This window comes from Muscardinus avellanarius (assembly GCF_963383645.1).
Source record: "Muscardinus avellanarius genome assembly, chromosome: 5".
NCBI classification, from domain to species: Eukaryota; Metazoa; Chordata; class Mammalia; order Rodentia; family Gliridae; genus Muscardinus; species Muscardinus avellanarius.
Window position 1 is genome coordinate 120468365 of NC_137790.1, and position 15085 is coordinate 120483449.

Consider the following 15085-nt stretch of genomic DNA (forward strand, 5'->3'; position numbering starts at 1 on the left):
TGGGATTTTTACCAGGTTCCTCCTCTCAAAGAGGACAGGAACTGGCTTTAAAAAAAAAAAAAAAAAAAAAAAAAAAAGATCCCTGTGGGAGATGGAGGAAGATGCCCATAGCTACCAGGAGCAGACCTTGGCTTCAAAGCCATGCTCCTCTGGTAACAGCTTGCACTTAGAGTGTGTTTACCATATGCCAGGCACTATCTTAAATGCTTCCATCCTCATATGGAATCTTCACAAGCAGCCTGTGAGGTCGTTTCTATTATTATCCTCGGGGAGCAGATGGGGCACAGGAGGTTCTATACATTTCCCAAGGTTTTGCTGAGAGGAAGTGATAGAGGCATTTGCCCTGCTGGCCACCAGGGGTGTCACACGGGAGCAGGATACAGATCAACAATGGCCTCAGAGCATCACTGAACACTTACTAAGCACCCAGCATTGTGTTAGGTGTGGGAGTGTGCAGGGGTACTGACCCCGCAGAGCTCAGAATGGAGGAGGAACGCCCTGTAAACAGTAGGTATACTATGCACCAACCACCTGGCATTCTGACAGCACATGTAAAAGAGATGGGCACACAGAGAAAAACCACATTAACATTCTGTTCTCCTGTCAGGGAAATGAAAGGCAAATCCACACCTTCTGGCTAAAAGCATTTGCCTTTGATTAAGTACATAATCAAATATCATCCTCCCCCCAGGCCTCAATCTCCACCAGGCTGCTGAGTGCTTTCTTAAGGGAAAGCAAGAGATTGGCCCGCAGAAAACAGACTCAGAAAGGCACGGAGCATGAAGCTCCTGCTCAGATGCTTTCTGCTTTATTTGGCCTTTGAAAGCTGCGCGACTCATTACAGTGGAAACCCATCATGGCTCTCATTACAAAAAGGATGCCAGAGGGGCTTCACCTTCTTTGGAATATCAAGTTGGCAAATAAATCATTGCCACTAGGTGAAGACAGCTGGGAAACCTTTAGATTCTCTCTTCTTAGCTTTGAAAATACCAAGCATGTGGGTGATCTTTACTTAAGAAAGCAGGTTCTAGACACAACTCAGAAGGGGCAAGACATGTGCTCTCCCTTGGGGGCTCTCTTCCTTCATTCTCCCACCAATGCACCCATATATCTGGTTAGGGGGAACTGTTTTCTCCTACCATGCTTTCAACATTCAACACAAAACACAGCTGAGAGCAAATGTGGGCTTCTCCCCATCTAATTCTTCTGCACCAGCCAGATGGCCTGCAATTCAGTTCAAGTCTAACACTAACCAGGTGGTGCAGAGCCCACCCGGAGTAAAGGAGAGCCCCACCGACCACTCCACTTCAGACACACAGCAGCTGCAGGTCCCCAGGTCACCCATGACTTATGCCCAACTTGGCAACAAATCAGACGTTCCCACAACCCCCTTCTCTTGTATAATTATTTGTTAGTGCTGCTCATGAAACTCAGGGAAGTACTTTACTTACCATTACCTGTTTTTTATAGACAGAAACAACCCCAGTAACCATGGATAGAAGAGACGCTCAGAGTCAGGTATGGAAGGAGTGATATAAGAACTCCCACACTCCCCTGATGCTCCACCTGTGCAGAAACCCAGGAGCCCTCTGAACTCTGCTTTTGGGGGTTTTATGAACGCATCATTATGTCATTGGTCATTCCTGCCCCTTTGTCTTTTTCAGAGGCAGGGTGGGAGTTGGAGCGTAGGAGGATTGGAGGTCTGAACATTACAACCCTAGAATCATATGGCTGGCCCCTCTGGAAAACGGCCATCTTGAAACTATCCCAGGTTCCCAGGCTCCTGTCTTCTCATTACTTCTGAGACTGCATAAAGCAGTCTTCCACTTGTCTGTTCTTGCCTTTGTTTCCTGAGTGATTGGGTCCTGGTCAGGATGTCACTGTTGTTTTCCTCTACTACTTTCAAAGTTGCAGCTCTTACCTTGAAGTCTGTGGTCCATTTTGAGTTGGTCTTTGTACAGGGTGAGATAGGAACCATGCCTCAATGTCATACATGTAGATGTCCAGTTTTCCTCTTGTTCTGTTGAAGAGGTTGTCTTTTTTTCAGTGTTATGTTTTTGGAAACTTGTTGAGAATTAGTTGGCTGTATATGTGTGGACTTATTTTGAAGTTTGCTATTCTGTTCCATTGGTCTATATGCCTATTTTTATGTCAATGCCATGCTTTTTTGCATTTATAAATCTTTATTTAGATTTCTTACAAATGAGCAAATAAACATTAGAGTTTTTCTACAAAATTCTACCAAGTTCTAATCAAGAAAACCACTGTGGTCTTAACTTCTTTTTTGTTTGTTTATATTTATTTTTCTTCTGATTTCAAACCGTATAAAGCTACAATAATCTAAACAGTATAGTACTGCTATTAAGGCAGATATATAGACCACTGGAATAAAATAAAAAGCCTAGAAATAAATTTTTTATATATGGTCAAGTTATTTTTGACAAGGTTTCCAAGAACATTGGGTGAAGGAAATAATAATCTTTTCACTAAATACTGTTGAAAAATAATAATTAAATGAAAAAGAATAAAATTGGACCCTTACCTAACACCATATACAAATATTAACTCAAAATAGATAAAAGACCTACATGTAAATCTTAAGACTATAAACTTTTAGAAGAAAACCTGGGTCATAAAACTTGACAACATTGAAATTGGCAGTGATTTCTTGGATATGATTCCAAAGACACAGGTAACAAAAGAATAAACAAACTTCATAAAAAATTAAAAAAAACTATTGTACATCCAAAGACAATGTAAACAGAATTAAAAGGTACTGATAACTTTTAAATATTTCCAAATGCTATATCTGAAGGTATATTAATACTCCAAATAGAAATCCCCAAAATTAGCAATAATAAAAGCAAACAATACAATTTAGAAAAAGGTAAAAGACTAGCCGGGTGTAGTGGCACCCGCTTGTAATCCCCGTGCTTGGGAAGCGGACACAGGAGGATCGCGCAGGTTCGAAGCCAGCCATGCTGGCTTTAAGAGACCCTGTTTCCAAATAAAAATATAAAATAGGTCTGGGAGTATAGCCCTAAGGTAGAAGGGCTTCCAGGAACCCCAGTACCACCAAAAAAAAAAAAGATAAAAGACTAAAATAGATAATGAATCTCCAAAGATTTTTGTATGACCAATAAACACATAAATATCACTCATCATTATCATAATATAACTAATTATTAAGAAAATACAAATAAAAAACTACAGCAAAATACTACTTCACATTTGTTAGGATGGCTACTTAACATGAATTGCCTTGCTCCAGCCCTTTACCTTGAGTTTGTTACTATCTTTACTTGTAAAGTGTGTTTCTTATAATTAGCAGATGGATGGATTCTGGTTTTTAATCCATTTTGCCACTTTATGTCTATTTATTAGGGAATTGAGGCCATTTACATTCAGTGTGATTATTGAGAGATAACTTTTAATTCCTAACATGTTAAGATTTTATTTCTGTTTGAAATACTATTTATTCTTCTTTGCTTAGTTGTCTGCTGGATGGAAAATCTTGTTTCTCTGGTTCTGGTGTGTATTACCTATTTCTTCTTTGTAGTTAATATCTTTGAGTATTTTCCCTAGCGCTGGTTTTGAAGACATAAATTCCTTCAGTTTCTGCTTGCCATGTAAGCTTCTTATTTCCCCATCTAATTTGATAGATAGTTTTGCTGGGTAGGAAATTTTTGGCTGGAAGTTGTTTTCTTTCAGAGTTTAGAATATATTACTCCAAGCCCTTCTGGCTTTCATGACTTGGTTTGGGAAGTCTGGAGTGGTTCTAATTGGTTTGCCTCTGAATGTCACTTGGCCTTTTGTTTTTGCTGCCTTTAAGATTCTCTCCTTGGCTTCCACATTGGTCATTTTGACAAATGTGTGGCATGGGGAACCTTTTCTCTGATCCTGTCTAACGGGAGTTCTATAAGTTTCCTGGACCTGTGTATCGACCTCTTGCTCTATGTTTGGAAAATTTTCTGCTAATACCTCTTTGAAGAGATTATTGATCTCTTTGGTTTCACTTTCTATTCCCTCCTCTATTCCCATTATTCTTAGGTTAGCTCTCTTAAAATGGGCCCATATTTCTTCAATGTCAAATTCCTGCTGTCGGATTTTTTTTTCTAAGTTATAAATTTTGTGTTTGATTTTGGAGTGATCATCTTCTAGCAGCGAGATTCTATTCTCCATGTGGTCTAATAGAATGTTTATAGTTTGAATTGATGCCTTTACCTCAATGATTGCATCCTTTATTTCTTTTAGACCCTCTCTAAATTTTTTTCAAAGGTCCTGTATTTTTTCTACAGTTATATTCCTGATTTGATCTTCTGGAGATCTCTGAATTTCTCTGTTATCAGGTTCTGATATTGTGGTGTTGTGGGCATTCATTGCTCTATTGCTGTTCCTCTTTTCCATGATTTCAGAAGTTTGTGCATTCTCTGGTATCTTCCCTGGGCCACTACGACTTCACTTAGTGTGCTCTGGATCTCGATTTTGTGGCAGTCTCAGCTGCCACTACTCCTTTACTGGGTTGCATCACAAAGCTCAGACCCAGGAAGTTAATCGAGGCTGCGCCAAGACCATGGGGGTCCCAAGCTGGACGTTTTCCCATGGGGAGCTGCGACTAGGGAGTGGTATCTTTGTCACCACTACTCCTTTACTGGGTTGGACTGTAAAATCTCAGACCCAGGGAGATTATCAAAGCTGTGCAAGTCCCTGGAGATGCAGTGCTGGGATTTCTCCTTTAGGGGCCTCAATTTCACTTATGGTTGTTGTGTGCGCTGATCTGGAGCTATCACTGGTGTGGTAAACTTGCCGCTGCCATGCCCTCGGCTGTGAGGCTGGAGTATTTCTTTTCTGGTTTTGTGCTCCGTTCTGAGTCCCTGGAAGGTGTGATGAGCTTGGCCACTGGGAGTTTTAGACATTTTTTGTGCTAAAAGAACTGCTGAATTACACCTGAATGATCCACAGCTGCTCACTTCAGCTCCTTGTTTACCTTTCCTCTCTGGAGCCTGATGCTGTGAGGCAAGATGGCTCTGGGGTGGATCTGCTGCCACAATGCAGGCTGGTTTCTTTTCTGGTCTCTGGGTGTTCTTCTAGTCTTCTTTTTCTCTGTCCCTTGTGTTTGCATCTCTGCTGATAGTGTTTTCTGGTTATGAAAAGCTCTGATTTTGTGGCAATAGAGATTAAGTGTTAACAGGACTCATAAATGCTGCTTTTCTCAGTTGCCATCTTCCCAGAAGTCTCCATGCTTTTTTTTTAACTATGGCTTTCAAGTATGTTTTGAAATCAGATGTTGTGAAGCCTACAGTATTGTTCTCTTTGCTCAATTGCTTTGCCTGCTTATGTTTTATTGTGCTTCCAAATGAATTTTAGAATTGTTTTTTCTAGTTCTGTGAAGAAAGTCACTGGTGTTTTGATGGGGATTTCATCGAATCTGCAAATCACGTTGAGTAATATAGCTCCTTTAACAATATTAATTCTCCCAATCCATGAACATAGGAGGTCTTTCTACCATCTATTGTCTTCTTTAGCTTCTTCCCTCCATCTTTTGTAATTTTCGTTGTAGAGGTCTTTTGCCTCCTTAGTTAGGTTTAGTCCTGGCTATTTTTTCTTTGAAGCTATTGTGAATATGATTGCTTTTCTGATTTCTTTCTCAAGCCAGTTCATTATTGATGTGTAGAAAACTATTGATTTCTGTATGCTGGTTTTTTACCCCAATACTTTACTAAATTTGTTTATCTCTTTCTAAAAGTCTTTTGGTTGAGTGTTTAAGGGCTTCCTAAGTATAGAATCATATCATCAGCAAACAGATATAATTAGACTTCCTCCTTTCCTATTTGCATCCCTCTTATTTCTTTTACTTGCCTCATTGCTCTGGCTAAAATTTCTAGTGCTGCATTGGATAAAAGTGGACACCCTTATCTTGTTCCTAATCTCAGAGGAAATAGTTTCAGTTTCTCTCCATTTGGTATGTTTGCTATGGGTTGACATACATAGCCTTTTGATGATATTGAGGCACAATCCTTCTATACCGAATTTATTCAAGTGCCTCCCCCTTTTCAACTCTTTTATCTTCATATCCTAGTTCCTGCTTTTTTAATGACTCTAGCAAAATAAGTTACAACTCACATATAACAGATTCAGGATGTTTGCATGGTCTGAACCCAAACCCAACTGGGCTGGAATCCTCTGAGAGGATTGGGGGGGGTGGGTCTTACAAGGCACAGAAGTGGCCTCCTACCGGACTCAGTATGGTGCTCACTTGGTTGAGTATTTGAGACAGCTCTTTTCCTAAGAAATCAGAAAGGCAGAAGGCAACTTGCATTTACTGGACATGGAAACATGCTAAGACTGGTGCTGTGTTTATATTTTTTGTATTTGATCTTCATAATGAAAATTTTAAACGTAATTACTATTTGTAGTTACCTTCATGGTGTCAGAATATCCATCTTCAGACAACCATCAAAACCAGCTGAATGATAAATGAACACACTTTTGGTTTGGGGTTTTTCAAGAAAGTTTAAGCACCTATTTGTTAAAAAGCAAAAACAAAAAAAGAAGCCATGAAGCCCAGATTTGATGAGTGATTTCCAAGTGAGGCAGGCCAAGGCAGAGTGCTTTAGAGGGTCAGAGACCAAAGTGTTCCTGCCCCTGCCTACAGGGCCACAGGAGCCCTTCCACACCCTCCAGTCCACCCTGCTGTGTTAACCTTTGATTCAGGAATTCTGTCCTATGCAATATGCTTCTTTCTTGGTCAAATGCAGGGCATATATTTTATGTAACTCCTCCTCTCTTCCTAGTGGTTTAAAACTATGAATAGTGTGTAAGACACACACACACACACACACACACACACACACACACATAAGCAAATTAAAACAACACATCTGAGTTGCTAAACTTCTGCTTTTAGCATCTTTCATTTGTAAGAGAACCGTAAGCCTGAGAGTGGCATTGGACACTGCAGAGAAGAGACGCTTGATTCTAGTTGTCACTGCGCCATGGTTGCCTTATAAGCAGAGAGCCTGCTGGCTGCTCCATTAGGCGATGCTAGGAATTATATTTATCTAATGCTCTGCCATGGAACTAACCATTGCTGTAAAAGTAGCTCAGCTAGTAATGCTTGTATCTCAGCATTTGGGAGGCTGAGACTGGAGAATCGCGGTTCGCAGACAGCCTCAGCTACTTAGTGAGGTCCTCTGCAGCTTAGCGAGACCCTGTTTCAAAAATAAAGAATAAAAAATAGGGTAGAGGTTATAGCTCGGTTGAATGCCCCTGGGTTCCATCCTCAGACCCGCAAAAAATAAAATTAATTAATTAATAAATTAATGAATTAAGCTCAGCCATGAATTCACTGAGTGGGCAGCCTGCCCCCCAAGGAAAGGATAAGGATGGCCTTTGAGTCCCCAGATGCTACAGCCTTCCCCTAGACAACCCTTCTGAAGCCCTAAGAATTAGGATTTCCAAAATTTGACTGACAAAAGCAAGTGTCCCATACCCCCATATTGATGTCATGTATTTCTAATATTAGCCGCAAAGCATTTCAGGTTCGCCTGGGAAAGAGGAGCTTTTATTTTTCAGCTGAACAGGAGCAGATACTAAAAATGATCACAGTGAGACTTCTGGTGTATCTGACACAGATAAAATAGGTAAACCTAAGCAGCAAGACTATTTTGAGCCAAATGGGAAAGAAAGGAATTCAGTCTAATTGGAAATTTGATGTGTTTATAGATTTTTTTTTATGTAGCCTCACTCGTGTGAATGCTGATGTACTAAGAAATGCAATGATATGAGTTGTTTTGCTGTACCATGTCACACAAGATGAGGGAGTGTTTGTGGTGAAGTTCCACATGGCTGAGATGAAGGTGTCAGGGGACGTGTGACAGCCCAGACAACTGGTAAACCTGGTCACTGATGTTTTAGCCATACAAACAAGCTACTGAAGGACACAGCGTGGACTCATTAGTTCACGTGTGTCAAGCATTCTGGCGTCCATTACCCAGCAGATTTTACAGGATCAGAGCAGCTAGACAATGCTGCACCTCTGCTTGTGTTGTGCAGACATGGCTGGAAGCAGAAAGATGTACCTAGTCCAGTTAGGCTAGGGTGCCCTACACCCCACCAGTTTCTCCTACTGTTCCTGTCTTCAGAGTGAATGGTACCATCATTGTCGATGTCTTACAAGCTTTATGTCTTACAAGCTTTGCTGACAAACCTCCACCCAGACACTGAAAGACCCAGATACCTCTCTGGCACGGAAAATGCCTCTCACTTACAAAAATGACCACATAAATTTGTAAGCATTCCCTCTAGAAGAGGAATGGTTAGAGAAAGCACAAAAGGACTTATAGAGTTAAAGAAAATAAAAACACCAAGGCTCAAGGTGGGAACCTGGCACCACCCTATGGTTATTTGTCTGTAATTGAACTTTCCTTCCATTTCAAAATTTGCTCAGGCTTTTGATTCAGAAAAGCTGCCCTGCATGTTTAAACAGCAGTGGCAAAAAAAAAAAAATTGGCCACATTTACTTCTTGCTACTTTGCAGTTTGTTTTTGCTGACAGTTCTCAAAGTCGGTCTTCTAGACCCATACATAGCTGAGTGATCATTATCTTCTTAAGTTGCTGTTGTAGGAAAAATAGGGCAGATCTCACTACCACAGAGCTGGGCTGTTGCTCAGGAGTGCTCAGTGACACAAGTTGGCCCTATTTTTTCTTTTTTTTTTTTTTAGTTTGCTTGAAAAAAATCTCTGAACCCTGAAACCTTATCCTTAGAACTGTCTTGCCTTGTATAGTTTTCTGTATAGATTTACTCCTCCCTATTATTCTCAGAATCATGGACAGATACTGAAATCATATGAAAACCCTTCTCTGGATCCTTTTCCTCATGACAAGCACAAAGTTGTACACATACAAGCCCAAGCTAACCCCCTTCTCCCTGCCCTGTGCTCCCAAAGATCTCCATGGTGGGACACGCCCCTGCTCTGACGGGACGTGTTTGCTTTTCCTGTCCCTTACTGGACTTCAGGTTCCTTAAGGGTTGAGGGCTGGGCCTTGTTCCTCTCTGTATCCCCACAACCTTGAATACTGCCTAGGGACATGGTGACTTCTCATTAAATATTTACCAATTCATCAATGTTGAGTTTCTCTACCTGGTTATGTTTTTGTTTGTGTTTTGTTTGGATTTCATTATTATCACTATTATTAGTATTATTATTATTATAATTAATTATTAGCCCCACTATAAAGCTTTGACTCCAGATTCCTGTCGTTCAAAATCGGTAGACTTTTCAAATATAAAAGGAAGATCTTCTGTTTCCACAGCCTGTAGATTTCCAGGGAACAACTAAAAGAACAACATCTTAAGAAAATTACTTTCATGGGAAAAGTCCAATGATTTTTCTCCTACTAGTAGCTTAGATGTTTTTCAGACATGCCTTTATGTAACTGTTTATTTTAGTTAGAAATGTCCAATTAAGACGGGAAATGTAGCACCATGTCTGTTAGAGACTCAGCAAAGTTAGAAAACACCAAAAATCATTACTCCTTGGATTTGTTTACTGGGTACCACCTTAGCATACATTATCCCATTCTGCCCCACAGCAGTGAGACTGGATGAGTGGCATCGACAGCCCATCTTTCCAGTGAAGAACTTGAGCCCCAGAGAGAGGGAGCCATTTCCCCAAGGTCACTCAGCATGTGTGACAATGGGTCAAAACCCCAGGTCACCAGCTCTGCGTTGTGATTCGCTTTTGACAACACTACAAGATTACATGTGCTGCTCAGATGGCAGCCATAGACAACCACAAAGAGCAGGAGTGAGAACTGTAACGAAAAAATGAGACACTAGTTGCTAACTGCAAAGGAGCCAAAGCTGGAGGTGAATGGGGTATTGGAGGGGTTTGTGCGCTCTTTTGTCTGAGGTCAAGTCAGGTAGGAAAACTACATTCTAAAGAATGCATCTAGTTTGAGACTCAGGGATGCGCTGTTCTCCGACGTTAGTTGTTTCAGCTTTGCCTCTTTGTTGGGACCCTGCACTAAAATGGGCCGAATCTGGGTTCCCACAAAGATATATAAGAAGGCGAACACTGGCAGTCCCTAGCTCTATTTAGAAAGCAAAGCTCTGTTGCTTTTCCTTGAACTTTTGGGGATGAGAACAAAATATGTTGCGAAGGAAAGAAGAATGATTTTAAAAGAATTACCTGCCCTTGCTGTGGTGATTTTTTGTAGCATTATATAAAAAATAAGATATAGAGCCGGGCATGGTGGCACATGTTTGTAATCCCAGCATTCGGGAGGCTAAGACAGGAGGATCGTGGTTCGAGGACAGCCTCGGCTACTTAGTGAGGCCCTTTGCAACTCAGTGAGACCCTGTTTCAAAATAAAGAATAAAAAATAGGGCTGAGGGTGGAGCTCGGAGGTAGAATGCCCCTGGGTTCCATCTTCAGTGCCACAGGAAAATGAAAATCAGATATAGTTAGGATGACCTAAGAGCGAGTGTTACATGTTTCTCTTAGAAATGGCATTTGCTTTAGAAGTTGGCTTGTCTGTCAATCGGCCCACAGAAATTTATTCAGGGACTACATGTATCAGGCTCTGTGGCAATACTGAAGGCTTGGTAGGTGAAGGGGAATGAGGTAAGCTAACATTCTAGGACAGAGGAACTCATCAAATATGTAAACTAGTTAATTAACAGATGATTAGATACTGAAAATGTGGTATTTTATTCTTATGCTGAGCTGGATAGACTTTGAGCTTCCCAAGGCCCAACTGGCTCTGCCGTCATCAATGAACATATGGAGAAAGCTGCCACAGGCTGGGCTCAGTGGCATACCCTGGCAATCTCACTATTTGGGAGGCTGAGAGAGGCGGATTGCAGGTTAGAGGCCAGCCTCAGCAACTTAGCGAAACTCAGTAACTTAGTGAGACCGTTTCAGAATAAAAATCTTATTTAAGAAAAGCCTGGAGTTGTATCTCAGCTGTAGAATGGCCCTGGGCTCAATCCTCAGTACCACACAAGAAAAATAAAAAAATAAAGATACCACATTCATAGTTAAACATGGATAGATTTATGTGCGGAATAAATGACTATGTGTTTATTTTTTATTCTAGGAATCTTGGGAAATCAGGACTCAGAGTTTCTTGCTTGGGTCTTGGTAAGTACTTGGGGCATCATGTTGGGGGAGCTGGAAGATAAGAGACTGGGGACTTGGGTTGGGGGGCAGGAGTGTGACTCAACCCGGGTGCATCATGGTGGCCAGACCACGCCGTGCACCTGCTGAAACATCACGCTAATGAACTTGCAGCGAGGCCATCTCTGTGGTTGTGGGTTTCCGCCATGCAGTCCCCAGCATAGCTGTTATAAGATTGAAAGGAGAAGGCAAAGGAGCCGTGGCTTTCTGGAAGACAGTTATTACAATGGTGGACCTTGGAATGTCACTGAGTTAGGAGGAAAATAAGGACTAGAGCTGGGGGAAAGAGCCAGGAGCTAACCACTGTGGGACAGTGAAAGGTGGTTGGTATCGATGAACTGTATGTCCCAAAAAGACCCAAGGAAGGTTGGAAGAGTATGAACATTAGCGTAGTTGGTTGTAGGGAAAGCAGGAGGTGGTTGGTAAGGTGAATGTTTAAAATCGGGGTTGTAGAAGGGCAAAAAGTATGGCAAAATCAGCACTGGGGGGTGACCATGAGACAGGGTGAGGACAGGCCTTGGGCAGGTGATCCAGCACGGGGTCTGAGGGTGTGAGGCGCCCAGCTGCTGGGGGTATTTCAAGACACTGAGGGCCACCCGCACCATCCCCACCAGCCGACCTGAGAGGAGAAGGTGATCTTCGTTCACCAGAAGGCTAAGGAAATTTGCTTCATTTAGGGCTCTGATCTCGTTACTATTTACTTGTATTTGGGAGACCCTGGAGGCTCACTGTGGGGGGCAGTCTGCCCCTTCGTTTTTTAAGGATCTACTTTATGGTAAACGATAGCAATTATTCAGTGTTCGTGATTGGAAGAAACTACCTACAAATAGAATCTTTAAAACATCATGAGTTAAGAAAATGTAAGTGAAGAAATAGCCTGAAAATTCATTGACCAATTATCTCGGGGTTGGTAACTATGATGGCAAATACCTCAATCAATAAGTTCAATAAGTGTATAGAAGCCGGGCGTGGTGGCGCACACTTGTAATCGCAGCATTCGGGAGGCTGAGACCAGAGGATCGTGGTTCATGGAAAGCCTCAGCTACTACTTAGTGAGGCCCTCTGCAACCTAGTGAGACCCTGTTTCAAAATAAAGAATAAATAGCTGGGCGTGGTGGCACACGCTTGTAATCCCCGTGCTTGGGAGGCTGAGACAGGAGGATCGCGCAGGTTCAAAGCCAGCCACGCGCGCTGGCTTAGGAGACCCTGTTTCCAAATTTAAAAATGTAAAAATAGGTCTGGGAGTGTAGCCCAGAAGTAGAAGGGCTTCCAGGAACCCCAATACCACCAAAAAATAAAAATAAAAAAAAACAAAATAAAGAATAAATAATAGGGCAGGGGGTGTAGCTCAGATTTCGAATGCCCCTGGGTTCCATTCCCATACCAGCTTAAAAGAAAAAAAAAAAAAAAAAAGCTCAGCTGAAAGTGCTGGAGACTTACAACACACTCAAGCACCCCTCAGATGCCACATGAAAAGGAGCCCCCAGAGGGCAGCCTGCAGTGTGTGTGTGTGTGTGTGTGTGTGTGTGTGTGTGTGTATTTTTTTTTTTGATGGTACTGGAAATGTAACCCAGAGGCTTTCTACTTCCGGGCTGTACTCCCAGACCTATTTTATATTTTTTGTTTGGAAACAGGGTCTCACAAAGTTGCTGAGGGCCTCACTAAGTAGCTGAGGCTGGCTTCGAACTTGTGTGATCCTCCCGTCTCAGCCTCCCAAGTATGGGGATTACAAGTGTGTGCCACCACACCCGGCTCTCTCTCTATTTTTTTCAATTCAGCGTGTATGAGCTGCAGGCATTTTAGTGAACTTTGAAACAGGCTTGACTCAGGAGAGTCCTCAGTTGAGCTTCAACTTCTCTGAGCCTGAGTACGTTTGATAAGACACCTGTGAAAAACGGGAGGAAGTAGGGCCGTTCATGGTGCTGACTGGCTTCATTCAAAACAGGTAACAAAGCCTGACACTCCAATGAGCACTCTCTGAGAACGTCTCTGAGCGCCTCTGTAAACCACAGAAGACAAAACATTCACAAAACAAAATAATGCAGCTGCCTGAGATCATTTGTCAGGCTCCACAGACCCCGCTGTCAGTCCAGGCAGGGTTGGCTTTCCGCTGTAGGCTTGCCGAATCAGCTCAGTCGTGGCCGCATTCAGCTGAGGCTTTGGAAATTGAGATTAAAACTTCCCCAGGCAAAAGAAAATAAAACTTTGCTTTGCTATTATGAATGAGCCAGAGGTGTCTGTCATCATTACTTCTAGCCAATATTTAGTAAACATTTTAAATATCACAGTAAAGTGATATAAATGGTGAAAGATTAGGAAAGTAGAGAATAATTTTCAAAACCTGTATTTCTGTTTCTAGAAAATATCAAAGAGTCTCGACATAAACTTTTAGGATCAATAGTATACACAACATGAAAACTAAATTGTAGTTTTACATACAGGCAATGATAGTTAAGATTGACACTAAGTATAAACGGTTCAAATAATACCATTTATATATGTACAATTATCAATAGTAATCTTGAAAAAAAATTTCCCCAGGCAGGACCAGGAGTGCAGCTCAGGGGTAGAGCACCTGCTTCGCATTTGGGAGGCTCTGGATTTGATCCCCAGCACTGCAGAAAAGAAACAGCAACAGACCCTCCAGGCAATCAAAAGACTACAGATGTCTTTTATTGAAATACTTTTTTGTTTTTTGCAAGTCAGGGGATGAAACCCAGGGGGCATTCGACCTCCGAGCTACACCCCCTGCCCTATTTTTTATTCTTTATTTTGAAACAGGGTCTCACTGACTTGCAGAGGGCCTCACTAAGTAGCTGAGGCTGTCCACGAACCACGGTCCTCCAGTCTCAGCCTCCTGAATGCTGAGATTATAAGCATGGGCCACCACACGTGGCTTATTGAAATACTTTAAAGGTCATAGTTAAAGCTAACAATTAACAATTCTGGCTTTTTTTTCTACCAGAGAAGTCGCAACTAAGAATTACTTGCTCTGCCAACCTTTGTTTTTGTTTTTGTTTTTGTTTTGGTACTGGAAATTGAACCCAGGGTCTTCCAAGCTACGCACCTAACCCCCCTTTTTTTTTAGTTTTTTTCTTATCTATTTTACCTTTAAAATAGGGTCTCCCTGAGTTGCTGAGGGTCTTGCTAAATGGCTGAGATTGGCTTTGAACATGGGATCCTCCTATCAAACATGGGATCCTCCTGTCCAACATGGGATCCTACTGCCTCCGCTTCCTAAGTACTGGGATTACAGACATACACCACCACGCCAGCTCCAAATTTTATTTTGATAAGTGAAAAATTTGTGTAAACGGGAGAGAGAGGCCAAAGATCAGGAAATATTCTAAAATTGGGCCAGGAAGTTGAATACACAGTGAAGTGGAGTCTAGGCTAGGTGGGGGCCCAGAGCTGCCGTGGCTCAGCTCTCACCTCTAAAGTCCAAAACAGGCATCTGTCCACACTCAGCCCTCCACAAAAACTTGCATTAGAAGTTAGGCATGGTTTTGCACGCTTGTAATCCCAGCATTTGGGAGGCTGAGACTGGAGGACCGTGGTTTGTGGACAGCCTCAGCTACTTAGTAAGGCCCTTTGCAACTAAGTGAGACCCTATTTCAAAATAAAGAATTAAAAAATAGGGCTGGGGGTGTAGCTTGGAGGTAGAATGCCCCTGGGTTCCATCCCCAGTACCTAAAAAAAAAATGCATTAGGATCGGGGACCAGTCTCATCCTTCCCAGAGAAACAGTGCTCCAGAGGGGGCAGCTCTCCTACAGGTACCTGGAAGGGCCTCCAGGTGGACCTGTTTCCTGGCAGATGAGACACCTGCAAGAAAGAAGGCCAGCCGTGGTTCATTGTATGTGTTGACTTGCCTGGACCAGGAGGTACCCAGATAGTTGGCCCA

At 42.2% G+C, this 15085-nt stretch overlaps 1 protein-coding gene across 5 annotated transcripts in view; it reads left to right on the forward strand.

Annotated features, from left to right (window-relative positions):
- KCNAB1 (potassium voltage-gated channel subfamily A regulatory beta subunit 1) overlaps positions 1-15085 on the forward strand; it is a gene marked incomplete at both ends in the record, with an annotated part of 333646 nt that overhangs the window by 224466 nt on the left and 94095 nt on the right. For all 5 annotated transcript variants that reach the window (XM_080696894.1, XM_080696897.1, XM_080696895.1 and 2 more), the window contains one exon: positions 11104-11147. In XM_080696894.1, the coding sequence (XP_080553020.1) occupies positions 11104-11147 (44 nt within the window). The remainder of the gene's footprint in view (positions 1-11103; positions 11148-15085) is intronic.